The sequence below is a fragment of the Brienomyrus brachyistius genome, chromosome 3 (genome assembly GCF_023856365.1).
Source record: "Brienomyrus brachyistius isolate T26 chromosome 3, BBRACH_0.4, whole genome shotgun sequence".
NCBI classification, from domain to species: domain Eukaryota; kingdom Metazoa; phylum Chordata; class Actinopteri; order Osteoglossiformes; family Mormyridae; genus Brienomyrus; species Brienomyrus brachyistius.
Genome location: NC_064535.1, coordinates 35788799 through 35806536, shown reverse-complemented (window position 1 = coordinate 35806536; position 17738 = coordinate 35788799). Strand labels below are relative to the sequence as shown.

The following is a 17738-nucleotide window of genomic DNA, read 5'->3' as shown; positions in this document are numbered from 1 at the left end:
CGCAGTGTATGTATTTATAATACTTAGCAGATTACCATTTCCATGAAATTGAAGGTCAGTAAAATATACAATATGGGTTGAGTGTTGTGGAAGAAATTTCTTGAACAGACTTTATTATTCAATGAGCTGAAAGGGAACAGACACTCAGTAATTATGCGTCTCGTGTTCTGCTCCCCGAGCAACACGTACATACATCTCTTATAGCCAGAAATGCACCAGACATCACACAGTTCGAGGAAAGATCAGACAGTTCAAGGAAGATCAGACATCTGGAGACAACAGTTACTTCTGCTTATTGAGGCTCACTTTTCAGCTCAGAAGAAGTCCATCTATTTTCCTTTTGCAATATCAAGTTAATTATATCCACTTACTTTATGTCACTTCCCATATGTGCCCCTTGTTCTCTTTTTCTACATTACTCCTTATCCAATAACATGCATGCATTTTATATTATCCAATACCATGCATGCATTTTATAATATCTTCTGCAACAGCTTATTCTCAGGTCATGCCTTCACCTTGACCCAAGCCCCTTGCTGAACAAGCTGGATTTTGGCAAACATGTTAATTCCTTTATAGAAAACAAAAATCCCTTACTTAAGCAGATTTGCATTATTGTTTGATACACTCAATGAATTCAAGTAGGATTACATTGTTTCAACCAGTATGTGTAAATCAACAGCACCATTATAAACTCAGTTGTTAATTACTGATTAGGTATGCATTTTGTATAATCATCTATATTCCATTATTGATTGATCAAGTATCAACAAAAAGTAATGAATAAAATTAAGTCTGCCATTTTCTGAGTGACGTGGTACTTTTGGTATGAATCAAAAGCATGTCACCATGTTGAGCCGACAATATATCATTCCTGTAACTCAGAAGGAGGAGACAGATGCTGCACAGAAAAAGGGATTTAAGGCAGATAGACCAAATTAAAGCGCTAGTCCAGGGTGTGGAACTGCCTTTCAGCCAGTGACTGATTGACTAGGTAATGACATATGTACAGGCCAATAAGCAGTCCGATCAAAATCGCACCTTTTGAGACAAGCCAGGTAGAATTCCTTCAAAAAACCTCATTGACAACTTTTTCTGTAGCCTGACCTCTGCTGGAAAAAAGGAAAAATACAGAGTGAGCTGCTGAGCAATGTGTGTGTCTGATGGTACCTCTGTAAGCACAGTGGGAAAGTCAACTACAGTATCGATCACTAACGCACTTTGCAATTTTAAGTTTGCACGTATAAACTGTGAATTCCCGTTCATTACATGAGCTTGTTTGCTGTGCTATTAATTTACATCACCATGTTCTGAGCACATCGGAGCCTGACACTGATCAAGACAAGGGATGCGCGAGAAAATCTAAATTATCACGTTATAATTTTCGAAAGCGTTGTGAGACATCGCAATACGAAAATTACCCAGGTGCCCTGCATTGTTCTGGGATGTTGGTTATGTGACATGGCGTAGTGAGGGAGGGGCAGGCCAGGCCCGGAACCCTCCTGTTGGGATACTCTGTGCTGTGTTTTGGGATGTTTGTGATGTGACATGGCGTGGTGAGGGAGGGACAGGCCAGGCCCGGGACCCTCCTGTTGGGATACTCTGTGCTGTGTTTTGGGATGTTGGTGATGTGACATGGCGTAGTGAGGGAGGGGCAGGCCAGACCCGGGACCCTCCTGTTGGGATACTCTGTGCTGTGTTTTGGGATGTTGGTGATGTGACATGGCGTAGTGAGGGAGGGGCAGGCCAGGCCCGGGACCCTCCTGTTGGGATACTCTGTGCTGTGTTTTGGGATGTTGGTGATGTGACATGGCGTAGTGAGGGAGGGGCAGGCCAGACCCGGGACCCTCCTGTTGGGATACTCTGTGCTGTGTTTTGGGATGTTGGTGATGTGACATGGCGTAGTGAGGGAGGGGCAGGCCAGGCCCGGGACCCTCCTGTTGGGATACTCTGTGCTGTGTTTTGGGATGTTGGTGATGTGACTTGGCGTAGTGAGGGAGGGGCAGGCCAGGCCCAGGACCCTCCTGTTGGGATACTCTGTGCTGTGTTTTGGGATTTTGCGTGACAGTCTGACTTCAGCTTTTATGACCCAGTGGGGACTGCAGTAAGATGGGAGAGGTGGGGGTGGTGAACATGACTTAAACAACAAAATAAAACTAAAGACTTGCTTGTAGGTCTAAATCTTAAAAAAGCTTTATTTTTAATTTTAAAAAACAGCAAAGCAAAAAGCAAACAAACTTTGCACTGCATTACAGACCCTTCCTCACTTTCCCATAAACACGAGAAGGGGCTGGCGATTCTTCTCCCTTCATGAACACAGAGAGCTTGTTTTTGTGTGAAACCTTTCAATGCTGGATCCTTAAAACATGGGCAAATACAACAAAATTATAACAAGTAATATTTAACCAGTTGCTGCCTTAGTTATAGTTATCTGCTCCGAAAGAACTTGCTGCTAATGAACATGAGCATAACAGACACCATGTAAAATACAGCTCTGGAAAAAAATGAAGAGACCTCTCCATATATTTTAAGAGTCTGCATTTTTAAATCCTGGTTTAATCGTGGTTCTGCTGGCAGGAGGCTACACTGAGCAGCATGCACCCCTCCAAGCACACACAACGATTTTGTATTAGCCCCTCATGGTAAAGTAAACATGTTTCTGCTTGCTAAAGCTGCCAGACAGGAGAAGGCGGGGGGGATTTTCAAGCAGTTTCACGTTATTTTATATTAAAACTGCATTTGTAGTGAGATTTTTGGCTGCCTATTTGGGCGAAATGGTTAAGTAAGGATTAATGCACGACAAGCTGATTTTAAATGTTTTTCACTACATGTTCTACAAAACATACAGTGATCGTGTAATATTCTTTTTCAGTAAACCAGTTTAAAGAAATCTAAATCTACAAAGATTAAAACTGTTGACTGGTATTTATACATCTGGTTCTATAAGGGGTTAGTAACAGTTTGCCCTTAAAATCATTTAAATAGGCATGTACGGCCAGCAACCATAGCACCTGTAATTGAGCCTAAGTACAGTAATCCCCCTGCAGCTGAGCAGGTCAGGGCTTGGCTGGTATTTTAATACTGTATTACTGCTGTCAGAGATGTTGGTGGTTAGTCCATCCTGTGGTCACTGTGGGTCCCGATGCCCCAGTGCAAGGATGGGGCCCCAGTGCTTCAGATGAGAAGTAAAAACCAAGGTCCTGGTTTTCTGAGGTCATAGAGGGTCTCTGGGCATATTTTGTAAGAGTAGCAGTGGTGCCCCAATGCCCAGGCTAAATAGCCCTATCAAATCTGCCCCCCCAATCATCCCCTATATCTAACTGGTGAATTCTCTCCTGCCCCTTCACTGTGTGATGAGCATAATGGAGCAGAATGGCGGCCGTTACACAGTGGGCATGCAGGTTGAAGTGGTTCCCCATTGGTTCTATAAAGCGGTTGGGTGTTTGAAAGAGTAACTATATAAATGTAACTTTCATTCTTTCATATATAGACATGGAATTTCTCTGGGCTGTGGGAAGTGCAGTGTTTAGATTTTGGGCACAATTACTTCACCTTATCAAACTGTGTCTTTTTCAGTTAATGGAGCTATTGAAACTGAACTAAAAATCAGTACATGAATTCAAATTCATGAATACATAGTTAAATTACAGGCTGCCATTCAAAGAATATAACAAGAAATCAACCAGCAACAATGAATTCAATATCAGTCAAGATGGTCTTTTCCATTTTTTAGGCCTTATGGAAAATAAGTCATATTTGAGGGCCCGTTGCACACACACACACACACCTTGCCATACCTTCTCAGACAAACCAGCTAAGATTCCTACAGAAACCTCAATTATCTGTAGGACTTTTGCTGTAGACTGACCTCTTAAATGTTACATAATAGGCCAGTTGTCCATGGGGATGCTTTGTATATCACTCAGATTTATTAATGTTTGTCTCAGATAATGTCGAGCCGTAGTTTCTGGAATAGTAGTTATAGAATATGGATGGTTGGATGGATGGATGGTTGTATGGATCACATTACCTGTATTTTTTAGTTAGTTCTTGTTTCCCTTATTGACTTTCGACCTCGTGCACCTTCTATTTTGCAGTGTATTAAGTTTCCCCAGTAATCCCCTCAGTTGTCTGGAAGCTGCAAGTCAGATCGTCACCTTCTTGTCCCACCTGTGCCATGGCATGTCGTACCAGCTACAGATAGGCGACCATACGCGGTAGAAAGGAATTCAAGACTGAGTTCATTACGATTGCGATGATTTTGTATTTTTGAGTAGGAATTTTATATATCTTTTTACAACGTATAAATTAGCCTGCCTTGTTATTTAGACACGTCGATGTACGCAGTGCGTTTGGTTTACACGTTTTCTCAGTTGTGCTTGGTCATTTAATAATAATCTCAGAACAAATTCTGTTTTCTCTGCTATACCAAAATTGCACAAATAAGACGATACTTTGCATATTAATAGTAAAGTAAGCAGCACTGTACCTAGCCTCCAAAATGAATCAGTAACTGCTCTGTAAAGAACACAGGAAAGTAGTGTGTGGCTGGATCCCAGTGCTTTATTAGCAGAGACAGTAATGGATGCCCTGAGGTGGCTCAAGCTTCCCGATCCGGTCACTTTGCTCTACGTCGTTAAAATACATTCCCCTGTTACAAGCTGGTTGACATACAAGTGCCCATTAATAAAATGTTATGGTGGTATACTATGGTATACTAACAATTGTATTTTAGCAAATAAAAGTATATGTATATATGATTTTGCTCAAACATGCATACACATGATTACTTAATACGAAATATGTATCCAGTGAAGATCTTGGGTGGGACCCCTGGGTCGACGTCGTCTTCTTCCTTGACCTTTGACAGTGAGGTCAGTCTGACTCCAGGTCTCTCCTGTACGCGGATCTCCACCCCTGGACTTCAGAAGCTGTGTTGATCTTGCTTGGTGTCACAGACTCACGGTGTCTTCAAACCTGCCACTTTAACTGGAAAAACCTTGAAACTCATGTGCTTAGTTTGACTGACTGCTTTGAGAGTCTATTTCCTTGAACGAAATTTTACTTATTTGAATTAATTGCTTTACAAAGTTAATCTCATAGCAGAAACATGTAATATGATCAATATTACCCAAGTAATGTGGTAACTTCTGATGATGTTGTAGGTTCTGATCAATAAAGCATGTTCATTTTCATGCATCATATGAATGTTTTATCTTTAAACCATTATCAGGATAACTGTTTGGAAGATGGATGGACACATACAAGCATAATATCTGAATTATCTGTATTTCATTTAGTATTCATTGGAGGTTTACATGTGCCATTTTCACTAAACTTTGGTAGATACTGTCTTAAGCCTCTTCAAGGGAAGAACTTATTTATCAGCTTCCAACATGAATACAGCCTCTATAATTTCTCTGATCTCTTTTATATTTTCCGCAGATTTTGGAGCTGAGAGAGACTTCATTTCGATTTCGATTAGTTTCAGCTTGTCTTCTGCCATTTGATAAGATTGCTCATTTGTCGTCTTCACATGATCTGTTATGGAAGACAGAGCTGTTTTACAGGCATTTCGAATTTTTTGGCGCTCATTCAAAAAATCTGGGCTGACGGGATCCAGAGCCATGAGTTTGCCCAGGCTGCTGATCGTGTCCATCAGGTGCTTCTCAGAAACCTCAACGTAGGTCCCAGAGATTGTGCTAATCATGCTGGCTACATTGGATGCATAGAAGGCTTGCTGGTAGATTGCATCTTTTATAAGCATTTTTCTAGAGCTTGACATATCTTTTGTAAGTTCTTGGGGCATAACATGAAGACAAGACTGGATGTTCTTTGACATGAGCTCAGCTGAATCCACCATCTTCTCCCATGCTTGTTTCACTGTTGCCATGGCATCTTGACACTTGCTAAGAATGCAAGCCATTGTGTCGAAATCATTGTCTTTCACATCAAGACTTGTTGTAGTTAAGATCTCTGTCAGCTCCTTCTGGTTTTTCTCCAGGTTTTCCAAACTCTGTTGTTGCAGCTGTCTCACCTTGTTCAGCTGGACTCGACTCTGCTCTATGCGAAGACGGATATTCTCCTTCAGCATTTTGCCTGCAGTTACCTTCCCGCTGCATTCAACATGCTGTAGAAGTTGCGGTGCAAGGTTAATACTTTCTTGCAGTGCTTGTCTATCAAGGTCAAATTTCTGAGCTCTTGTCAGCAGTGCTTGTATTCTTGCCATGATTTCTTCTGTCTTGCTGTCTTCACACTTCCCTTTAAGGTCACCTCCAATCATGCTGAGCTCAGAACACAGGTCCATAGCTTCCTTGCATATGTCGATTGCAGTGCTTTTTACATTACAGTCTTCTTCACTCTCCACGGATGTTTTAATCTGCTCACATTGTTCCACCAGGTATGATATCTTTGCTTGCCCTTGCTTTTGATCAGTGATATCAGACCATTTAATTTCTTTTTCATCAACAAAATCGCTCAGCGTCTCGGCCAAACGCACAAGCGGCCTGGCTTTGGAATACACATTACACACAGAAGATAAATCCTCACTTTCCTTTTCTATAGCCGGAGCTGCTGCACACATGAGACGCATTACTGGTTCTTCTTGGTGTAATTCTGCTGCTCTCTGTATAATGTTTTCTGCGTTACTTATCCAATTATCCATGTCCTCAAATAGAATCTTGCCCAATTCATTTTTTATGACATATGAAACGGCTTCCTGCACAGATTCCTCTAAGCTACACTGAACCATTTGTGGTGCATGTTCCCTTTTTGCACGGATGCTTGCTTCTAACAGTTCTTCAGTCAGGTTTTTGACGTGGGTAATGTTCTGTTGTGTAAGCCTGGCTAGCTTGATGCAGTCTTCTGATATAGTAGCTGCGTTCTCCTTTTGCTCAGAGGGAGGATTTTGGAGCGGCTCTTCACTGATCTGACTGACTGCCTTCTCTATGTAAACTGGCAGTTTGGCAACCTGAAGATGGATCTGCTCCATGTTCTTGTGAGCCTCACTGAATGCCGTCCATCCAGAATTAGCCACTTGCATTAGACAGGCATGGAACGAGTCTGGGTACTTGATGTACTTAAAGCCACCCTCTGGAGGGTCAATGGAGAAATCTAAAGTAGGGGAGACAGAGACCAGCTCACCCAGAATGGCTACAGCGAGTGGAACATTCATCAGGTACTCCTCCCAGTTTGCATATGGCTGCATAGCCATTTCGGTGTCATCTCCGGCCCACAGAGCTGCCATTCTCGTCTTTCCTAAAAAAGAAAAGAAAGTGTTCTGAAAAACTTCAGAATTCAGTGATGTCGCTCTGATAAGTATTAAAAGTGTTAGCTCATGACATTTTCAGAGTGTATGTCAGTTATATTCATCCTCATGACCCTTTGTTATAAAAGCTGCTAAAAGACCAATGGATGGACTAAATGTTTTTAACAGCACAGCAAAATGTGTGCGTCTCTGAAAACAGTTTGAACGAAAATAGTCCAGTTTACAATAGCAAGTTTTATTGATAATTATACATCCACAGCACATTGAGGTCTGGGTGATGTTTTTTGTCAGTGTAGGTGGTGACACCATCTCTGTCCCTTCATGGGATCCAGGTAACTAAACCCAGCTGCCTGCCTTTTTTTGGAATAATCCCCTTTCTAGGGTGGACTGTCCTGTCTGCACTTATGATGTTGCTCTGTTTTGTCCTGCTCTGTGTTGCACCATGGTCCTGTAGGAACGTTATCTCATTTCACTGTATACTGTGTGTATGGTTGAAATGACAATAAAACCTACTTGACTTGACTTGACTTGACTTGGGACAGGGATGCAGTATCACTGTCTACTCAGAAGATGGCGCCCTGGAGCAACACTGGATAAGTCTGGATGGTTTAAACAGTGGCATTAAGCTTTGTCATTGGTGTGCGTCTTTTTGGTTACATGCCATCCATTTATCCAACTTTTAGCCAAAGGGACAAGCGCACATGGTTGAGGCACCACTCACTCCAATACCTCTTATTAATTTTCTACTGCAAAAATGATTAAAATCAGATCAAACTTAATAATTAAGCAAGAGCACCTGTTACATACAAATGTAAAATACATTTATGTAAATGCATATGCAACTATTTCTTAAGAAACTGCATTGTTAAATCCGGGTTTAATCATGGTTCTCCTGGCAGGAATCTACGCTGAGCAGTAGGTTGCTTCCTGGGGCAATATTTGTAAGACAGCAGTACACAAGAAAAAAGTGAAGCAGGAGACACTGGGAACGATCAAGGACTAGACAGACAGAGGGCAGAAGCGGCATTCTAATGCTAGAGATGACAGTCAACTTATCCGACAGTGTCTCATAAACTGAAGGATGAAGGATTGGGAAACACTAAGTGGTATGAAGTGCACAGCTAGGACTGTTCATACAGCGAGGCAGAAGCTGTTTATCAACGAGAAACAGAGAAGAGCCAAGCTGGAGTTTACAAAAAAAAAAAACTCTAAATTTTACACAGGTACCTGTACACACCCATAAATGGAGAAATGAGTGAGACTAAAAAAAATTGCTGTACTTTCTTAATTTTTTCCAGAGCTGTATATTTATATTTTATAGCTTTCCAATCTTAAGATGAATATTTTAAAATACAAATGCAAATTTGTATATTTTAAAATACAAATGCCACATGAATATATCATGTCACAATATACGTATGAACATTCCACGTTCAGCGCATCGTACAAACCTTGTGTAAGGTATGTTTCCATAAGCTGTCCAGATACACGCTCCCTCACTATGCAATAAATGCTCTAAAAACGACTGGAAAGCTGCAGAATAAATCAGATAAATTTCATCATACTTCATTTTTTACTCTAAGTTTTGTAATCACACATGCAGAAACATATAGTAAAGAGTCAAATACCTGACAAGAAGTAGATTATATACTTGCAGATACTTGCTTCTTGCCTGATTTTCTGATTGTTAAGGAGGCGCTTTTGTGCGCAGCTTTTATTCTCCGCTTTCAGTGCCCTGCCCCCGATCTCCCCGCGTATGTACACACACACCCAACACCTCGATCTCCTCGCGCATGTACGCACACACCCACCACCCGATCTCCCCGCGCATGTACGCACACACCCACCACCCCGATCTCCCCGCGCATGTGTGCTCACCCCCACCACGTCTGTGCAGCTTGCTGCTTAACACACCCACTGCGCCTCACTTACTGTAAAAGTCCTGTCGCTGTCCCCAAAGGCTGAAGTTTAACGCATTAGGAATTATGAAATACTTTCATGTATGTTATTGAATGGTGACTCAAAGCCTTTGTTTTTAGCTTTTAAAGCAATCGAATAATGAAGCTGTACAAACTAAGTAATTCAAGTCAGAAAAATAGGCTGGTTTCTCACATAAGACAAGCATGTTCAATGATAGGGAGAATCTCGTTGAGAGATCGGTTTGACATCACAGCTGGAATCAGTTCTAGACAGGGCAAGAATGTGTCTTGACAGGGTCTCATTCTCTGCGGCAATACGGACTGAAAGCCGACTTTGCCGTGACCAAGGCACTCAGCAGCAAAAAAAGAATAAACCATAATTGTCACTCATTCCGATAATGTTGTAAGTGTCTGATGAAATAAAAGCCTCTGAATCATGAATTTTATTGCTAATACTCCTAGTATTTAAATAGAGACCACGAAGGGTAGGCCTTTTACAGTGCCCAATTTTAATATTAATTGGAGCTTTCCGTCTCTCCCCACCTAAATTCTTAACTAACCTCCCTGCAGAATTCTGATCACAGGCACAGGGGCTTAAACCAATGAATCACACACCAGCCTTTGGGGGTTACTGTTTGCTGGAAACCAGTTACAGACACGGGGGGCTCAAAAGAAAAACGATTTTTTTTTCTGTTGAGTCATCACATTTTTGTCACAGATATCTAGATCGGTTCAGACCTGCTTCCTCCAATGTTGGGGACGGTTGCAACATCTGACTTCTTCAGTTCAAATCAATATTGTGCAGGATATGTAAAATATAATTACCTACAAGTACTATGAGCAGACAGATGTAAGTTTATAGTATACAAATTTGGCTGGTGTAGTCCAAACAGTCTCTGAGTAAATGAGAGGAATGAAAAAAGTGTTGCAACCCAGTCTCCCCTACATCAGCCCCATCAAAGTGGGCGTGAGTCACTGCCATTCACGCCTCTTTGAAATCATGCGAATTTAAGCCACGACTATTTCAAGCCACGACTACCTCAGCTCACTGCAAAATCACGCGGTTGTAAAGGCTGAGGATCACAAAAAGATATACAAGAAAAAGTTTTACAAAGAGATCGGAGTGGAAAAAAAATGTCTGGTCAGGAAGTCAGCCTTTCCAACAAAGAGGAGGTGTTCGTTGTGAACGTAATACCGCTTCTCAAAGACGGCATCCTTTGCTTTAATGATCTTTCGGTCATTGTATTTACTAATGAAGGTAACATGAAGAACAAACACGATGAGCTTCGCTCTTTAATTATTAAAGGGAAGAATAACTTCGTGGAAGCAGAGCAAAGCGCTTCTGGTATTTTAGGAAGTATAGATAAAGAGTGTGAGGAATTAACTCAACAGAAAGGAAAACTGCAACGACAACAGGATGACACGAAAACTGAATGCAAAAACCTACAAGACCAGCTTGCAAGTCAGCAAAGCATACTACTGGAGCATCAGAGATCGTTAGCAAATGCAAATACACACTTACAAGCAACACAGGCCAAAGTTAATGAGATGCGTATAAGAATGGAGCACGATGAAGCTGTGAGGAACGCTGGGATCGGTCTGATGTTTGTTCCATGTGCTGGACCCATAGTTGGTGAGTGATACATTTGCAGATTTTGCTTTTTCAAACAAATATCATGTTTACTATCATGCATGCATACCGTATTTAATTCTAATTTTAAAACTGGTCAGGTATATTTTAAAGAAAAAAAAATATTCAAAGTATTACCCAAGCCAGAACCAAAGGAGTCTCAAAGCTAGTGTACGTGCTGTTAAAATCTAACAGAGCAAACCGAATGGGGCGTGATTCATGTTTAGCTGGAAGTATCACAGGTTTGACTTTCAGTGCAGGTGGCTACCAGCTGCAGGGCATCTGCAGAAAAACATCTTTAATACTGTCAGACATGAGTAAGAACTGATCTGGGCTGTGAACAGAAGTATGTGACGAAGCGGAGGGAGGAGGGACTGTTTTGGGGAGCAGGAGTGCTGAGGAGCACAAGGGAGACACACAGGTGTGGGATTTATTCTCAAACTAGAAGTTTGGTTCTCAGGGTTTGTTTGTTGCCTGAGATAAAAAAAACAGAGATTTTATATTATTGTTAATGCGCCTGTTACCTCATCATCTCTCCTATTGTCTTCCCACTCTGATTTCATGTTTTGAATTATCAGCATATGGCAATTACCTTGTCTTCTGTATGATTTTTAACTCTTGTTTTACAGGAGCTACCCTGATTGGGGTTTACCAGACAGATATGAACAACGCAAATGATGCTAAAAATCAGGCTCAAAGTGAAGTTCACAACTGGGAACGTCAAGTGGCAAGTAGTTCTCTAGGTGTTTCTGACTGTCAGACAAAGATCAACCAGAAGACACAGGAGATTTCTCAAGTTAACACCAGTTTGGAGGTGTTACGAAGAACCTTAGAAGACGTCACACAGCAGCGCCTTGATATAGCTGATGTCCAGGAGAAGTTCAGGAATGCTGTCAGGGTTTTGACCGATCTAGCTGGGATAGCTAAAGTAGGCGAGGTACAGACAAGGAAGTTTATTCTGTTTGAGCCCCTCATGACAGTACTTCTGGAAATCTTTAAATGTATTCTGCAAATGTCAGATAAGAAGGGTCATCTTCAGTGTGTCGAAACAACTTTAAAACCAATACAAAGTGCTTTTGAAGAGAATGTGAGAAAGATGAAAGCTTTGTGTGACAAGGGGGATGATTACTGGTAGGAAAAAAGTAAAACAAATTCTCATAAATGAAATGAAAGTCATGAAAGTCAGAATTTATCTCTTACAGAAAATGCAATATTACTGTATTTGTATGTTAGCGTGTTCAGCAATAAAGTATATGTACCGTATATGTAACTTTCTCCTCAGCCGAAACATTTGATGTGAGAACAATACTCTTCAAACTGCTGTTTTTAAATCAATGTAAACTGAATTTTATTCAGCACCGTTAATGAAATACAAGAACTATAATCCTTTTGATTGCTTTTGTCTTCCTTTTTGGTCCTATTTGGTCTTTCCATCGCCTTCCTAGAACGTTTGTATATCCTTAGTGACAATTACAGTAACCTATAGGAGTAACCCAGAATGTTACTTTTCAGTCCTTTTTAGGGCGACACGATAGGCTCAAACATTGACATATGCGATATTTCCATGAGTAATAGGTAGATATATATACAACAGAAAAGAAGAAACTGAAATTTAACTTCTACCGAAAATGCAATATTAATCTATTAGTATGTTTCCATGTTCAGCGACAGATTTTAAATATGAAACTTTCTCTTCACCAGAAGAACATAGTTTGAGAATGTCATTTAAGATCTTTATATAATACTTTTTAAAATAGTTTTTACTGTCATGTAAATTACATTTTATTCAAATCCTTTAACTAGATTAATTGCCATAACAGTCGCTAGATTAATCGCATAGAGTTCTACCATGTGGGTAAGTGGCTGTATGCTCTTCTACTTAAGCGTATTCAGTCATTGACTGGGGTTTGTGCAGATTAAGGCTGTTTATGTCACGTGGGTATTACGGGCATGTAGGTTTTGTTTATATCCTTGTGCCTTTGGTACGTCAGCCGGGATCGCGGGACTAATTAATTGCCTTGACAATTGCGGCGTTGGAATAATGGTTGGGATTGGTTGGGAAAGTGAAGGGGGAGGATCGCATTACAGAAAAGGCACCCTGGAAGTTAGGACAAGAGACCCGGAGGAGAGACCGGAAAAAGGCGCACCAGGGAGTGGACAGCAGAGACCCAGAGGAGAGACCGGAAAAAGGCGCACCAGGGAAAGGACAGAAGAAACACCGGACGAGGCATCGGGAGAAGACGCACCGGAGAGTGGACCGGGGAGCCGATACTGGAGAGCGGAGCACCCCGAGTGGCGATCGCGTCTCGAGACGCTCTGTCGGGGAAGGAGTCGCTGGGACGCCGGAGCGGGGGAGAGTAACTGGGCATTCCCCCCGCAGCGAGTTAAGTGAAAACTCTGCTCGCTTGGACAGAGCCAAATATCGGGTCGGCGTCGGATCTGGGGTCTGGTTTAGGCTGATGTAGTGGCGGGTGTTCGAAACCAGGTTATCGATCCTCCCTGTAGTGGGTACCGTGATATGGTGTCGTTTGTAGTGGGTGTGTACGGGTGTTTCGATTTGTGTGTGTGATTATTGCGGTGCCCTGTGGGGGTGATAAGTGTGCGGTAGTGTGCCTTTGTCGCGATACTCTCGGTATCCCTATACGGCGATTGTGGGTCGTGCTGTGGTAGAATCTGTTTGCTCGCCTTGTGTTTGTGTCACCCTTATAGGCTGGGGCGGACGGAACCGGGCTTGTGGGGATCATCTTTTGCACGGACATCGCCTGGCCCCGCTGATCTGACAGTGGGCCCTGAACGGACTAAAATTTTATGACGTTTTTGTATGCCATCGGCTAGCCTTGGCGTTTTAAAGTGTGTTTTTACTTTTTATGTAAAATAAATTGGTAAAATACAAACCATCGGGTGTTTGGGTGTCTGTGGAGCAACTCATACCAGCACAACCAGTTGGAACCAAATTGGAGGGTCCTGGTGCCCTATGGTAACATCAGGTGGCGTAGTCGGCAGGATATTACTGGTTCGTGCTGGGTGAGTGGAGTCCATATACCCCACACCTATGATGGAGGCCTCTGGCCAACCGCGTTCAGGAGCTGCTCAGGGCCCTTACTCGGGGAGTAATGTAGTAGCGATGTCGCCTTTTTTTATTGGGTCGCCTTGGGTGCCTAGATTTGGGGGTAGTGAGTCAGCTGTCTCGTATGGGGAATGGAAGAATAGAATTAAGGCAATGTTGAGGAATGAGTCCTGGGATCTGCAGCAACAAAGTGATTTTATAGTGGGGGCTTTAGAAGGTGGTGCCAGGAGAGAGGTAGTAGTTTTGGAGGAGCCTTTAAGGAATACCCCCGAAGGGATATTTGCCTACCTGGATGAGCTCTATGGTGATCGTGTGCCTGTGGCCCATTTGAGGGGTATGTTTTTTGATTGTAGGCAGAAAGCTGGTGAGACGGGGAGGGCCTTTGCCTTGCGGCTGCGGGAATTACATCAGCGCTTACAGCAGCGGGACCCGGTTATGATGGGGAATGCAGATCAAGTGCTGAGGGACCAGTTTGTGACAGGGTTGCAGGATGCAGATTTAAGGCAGAATTTGAACCGCTTGATTCGCCGGAGGGAACTTAAGACGTTTGATCAGGTGCGAACCGAGGTTCTCTGGGCAGAGGAGGATCGTCAGGCCATAGTTTGGCAGCCACCGGCTTGTGCACAGGTTTCAGCTAACAGGGCTCTGGATGGGAGAGAAGATGATTGGAAGGCAAAGTTGCAGGAGGAGCTGCTACAGGAAGTTCGTGGGCAGTTTGAAGAACTGCAGAACAAAGTGATGTCGGAGCTGCGGGACCTAAGGGCTGGAGCGGACTCTAGGATGCAGGGGATTGAGCCAATGCCCCAAGGGATGTTACCAGGACGGCCAAGTGGTGCCCAGGATCGTATTGGGCAGGCTCAACCCACACAGGTGCTGGCCCCTCGAACAGCAGCCCAGAACCCCAGGACCCAGCTACCACGTCATCGATTTCAATGGGATGAGCAGGGACGTCCCATTTGTGGCCGTTGTAAACAGGCAGGGCATATTGCACGGAATTGTGGTGCCACCTCCCCAGCTTTAAACTAGATTGTCCAGACACCAGGGCCCAGGTGTCTGGAGTGGAGTTGCAGGGCCTCAGTCAGTCTTCAGAGGTTTTAGTTGGGACTTGCCCTTTGGTGACGGTTGGTTTTAATGGGATGGAGGTAGAATGTTTATTGGATACAGGGTCAGAGGTGAGTTTATTGCCTGAGAATGTCTTTGACAAACTTCCAGGGAGAGATGAGAGGGTTGTGGGGGAGGCTACATGGTTGACTTTACGGGCCGCGAATGGGCTAGAGATCCCTTATGTGGGCTATGCCCTTGTAGATGTGAAGGTGGGTGGATTATTGCTGCCCAAGAAGGGAGTGGTAGTAGTAAAGGATTTAAAATCATGCCAGCAGCCCATTTTGGGGATGAACATCATTGGGGCATGCTGGAAGGAACTGTTGGCGAAATCCCTCTCTCAGTCTGATTTCCTTTCAGGACAAGTGGACTTCCAAAGTCACCATGGGTGGGCCAAGGCTTTGGCACATTGTAAGAGGGTGGTAGCGGAGGCAGAGGACATCCAGCCAGGGCATGTACGGATAGGACAGCGCAAGGGTGTGATCGTGCCCGGCCAGAGCGAGATGGTTCTAGCAGCCCGAGTGTTTGGACCTAGGGTGCAAACTGGGGTGTATGGGCTGGTGGAGCCATTGGAGGGAGGGGGAGCAGTGGATGTTGCCCGGAGTGTAGTTAAGATCGAAGGCGGTAGGGTCCTCCTCCAGGTAAGGAACCTGCACCCGGCTCCAGTACAGCTCCATAGGCACCAGAAGTTGGCGCGAGTGACCCAGCTGAGGCCTGCAGATATTGTTGACCCTGTGGTCACCCTGCGAGAGGTAGAGGGAGGTGTGATTGAGGTAGGTGTAAGGGCAGCAAGTGTGGAGCCGGCGGGGATGATGCCTTTGTTGCAGGAATTGGTTGATCGGTGTGAGGGATTGATGGAGGAAGAACGGGAACAAGTACAAGGGCTGGTGACTACGTGGGCAGGTGTGTTCTCCTCAGGAGACCACGACCTGGGTAGTACAGATGCGGTACGGCACACGATTCCCACAGGTAATGCCGCCCCTGTTCGGGAAAGATATCGTCCAGTTCCACCTACCCTGTATCAGGAAATGAACCAGCTGTTGCAGGGCATGTTATCCACAGGTGTGATTCGAGAGAGCAGCAGCCCGTGGGCAGCACCCGTAGTCCTGGTCCGTAAGAAGGATGGTGCACTGCGCTTCTGTGTCGATTATAGGAAGCTAAATGCAATCACTCACAAGGACGCTTATCCCCTGCCCCGAATCGAGGAGGCCCTCACCAACCTTAAGCAGGCAAAGTACTTCTCGACCTTGGATTTAGCCAGCGGCTATTGGCAAGTAGCAATGGACCAAGGGGACCGGGAGAAGACTGCGTTTGCCACCCCTATGGGTCTGTTCGAATTTGAGAAGATGGCCTTTGGCTTGTGTAATGCCCCGGCAACCTTTCAGCGACTCATGCAGCGATGTTTGGGGGACCTGGGGACTGATAAAGTGTTGGTATACCTTGATGATGTGATAATATTTTCTGCCACGTTCAAGGAACACCTGGAACTTGTAGAGAAGGTGTTGAGCCGGCTTGGTGGCTATGGGTTAAAGTTGAAGCCGCAGAAGTGTAAGCTGTTTCAGCACCAGGTCCAGTTCCTAGGCCATGTGGTGGACGAGGCGGGGGTCCATCCGGATCCAGAGAAGATCAGGGCCGTGACAGAGTGGCAACCCCCAAAGACGGTGCGGGAGGTGAGGTCTTTCCTGGGCTTTGCGGGGTACTATCGAAGGTTTATCAAGGGATTTGCAAAGATTGCTCGACCCCTGCACGCATTGTTAGTTGGAACGGCAAAAAAGGGGCAGGCACCCGTTGTGTGGACTGAGGAGTGCAGTCGGGCCTTTGTTAGTTTGAAGGAGAGGTTGACCCAAGCGCCTGTGCTGGCCTTCGCAGATTTTTCATTACCTTTCCGGCTGTACACCGACGCGAGCCTTGAAGGCCTAGGGGCGGTATTGGCCCAAGTCCAGGATGGACAAGAGCACGTTATAGCGTATGCTAGCCGTAGTTTGCACCCGGCCGAGAAGAAGGACTCAAATTATAGTTCGTTTAAACTGGAGCTCCTGGCCCTGAAATGGGCTGTGACGGAGAAGTTTAAGGACTATCTATGGGAGGCTCAGTTTACTGTGTACACTGACAATAATCCTTTGGCACACCTGAGAACGGCTCGATTAGGGGCGACGGAACAACGTTGGATGGCCCAGTTGGAGAATTACACCTTTGACCTCAAGTATCGGCCGGGGAAGGAGAATGTTAATGCAGATGTGTTGTCCCGGAGGCCGGATGCAGTGGAAGATGAGGGAGCGACTCCATTGCCAAGAGTCCAAGTCCAGCAGAGAAGTATACAGGTGGAGGAGGAGCCAAGCTGGGGGTGGGACCCCGCACGATGGAAAAAGCTCCAAAGTCAAGACGTGGCTCTGAGGCAGTTGGCAGAGTATGTGTCCAGAGGACATCTTCCTGATGGGACTGAGAGGAAGCGGGCAGGTGAGGTGGTGCGTAAACTATTGAGACACTGGCCCCGCTTGTCATTGAGGGAAGGGGTATTGATGAGGAGAATCCAGGACTCCGCCACTCTGGAGGTTCATGGGCAGATACTGGTTCCCCTCTCTGGGAGGAAGGCAGTATGGGAGGAGGTCCATGTCCAGGTAGGCCATTTGGGAGGAGAGAAGACCCTTTCAGTCCTCCGTAGACGATTCTTTTGGCTGAACATGGAAACGGACAATAGAGATTGGATTGCTGCGTGTGAGAGGTGTGTCGTCCGCAAGTCCCGGACTGAAGGCA

The 17738-nt window shown here is 44.5% G+C and overlaps 3 protein-coding genes across 17 annotated transcripts in view; 2 read left to right on the top strand and 1 right to left on the bottom strand.

The window, feature by feature from the left end:
• The window catches only part of LOC125739311 (uncharacterized), a 117641-nt gene that overhangs the window by 49384 nt on the left and 50519 nt on the right, over positions 1-17738 (bottom strand). Inside the window, exons 1-4 of one of the 15 annotated variants that reach the window (XM_049009293.1) lie at positions 8896-9035; positions 8719-8800; positions 7781-7866; positions 4249-7257 (exon numbers count right to left, since the gene is read on the bottom strand). In XM_049009293.1, the coding sequence (XP_048865250.1) occupies positions 5378-7246 (1869 nt within the window). In that variant the 5' untranslated portion in view covers positions 7247-7257; positions 7781-7866; positions 8719-8800; positions 8896-9035 and the 3' untranslated portion in view covers positions 4249-5377. Of the gene's footprint in view, positions 1-4248; positions 7258-7780; positions 7867-8718; positions 8801-8895; positions 9036-17738 lie in introns of those variants that run through there. The other 14 variants (XM_049009292.1, XM_049009286.1, XM_049009289.1 and 11 more) reach the window with 14 other exon arrangements.
• Positions 1-17738, top strand: part of LOC125739323 (uncharacterized) — a 112392-nt gene that overhangs the window by 63274 nt on the left and 31380 nt on the right. The gene's annotated exons all lie outside the window — the stretch shown is intronic.
• LOC125739326 (uncharacterized) lies at positions 10217-12209 on the top strand. Its single transcript, XM_049009330.1, has 2 exons — positions 10217-10819; positions 11446-12209. The coding sequence occupies exons 1-2, from the start codon at positions 10321-10323 to the stop codon at positions 11949-11951; spliced, it is 1005 nt and encodes a 334-aa protein (XP_048865287.1). The 5' UTR covers positions 10217-10320; the 3' UTR covers positions 11952-12209.

What these genes read in the sequence shown, in the direction of transcription:
- LOC125739326 (XM_049009330.1), top strand. Translation starts at nt 10,321, where the DNA reads ATGTCTGGTCAGGAAGTCAGCCTTTCCAACAAAGAGGAGGTGTTCGTT. An exon ending in ATGTGCTGGACCCATAGTTG is followed by an intron (nt 10,820 to 11,445) that starts GTGAGTGATACA and finishes CTTGTTTTACAG; the next exon opens with GAGCTACCCTGATTGGGGTT.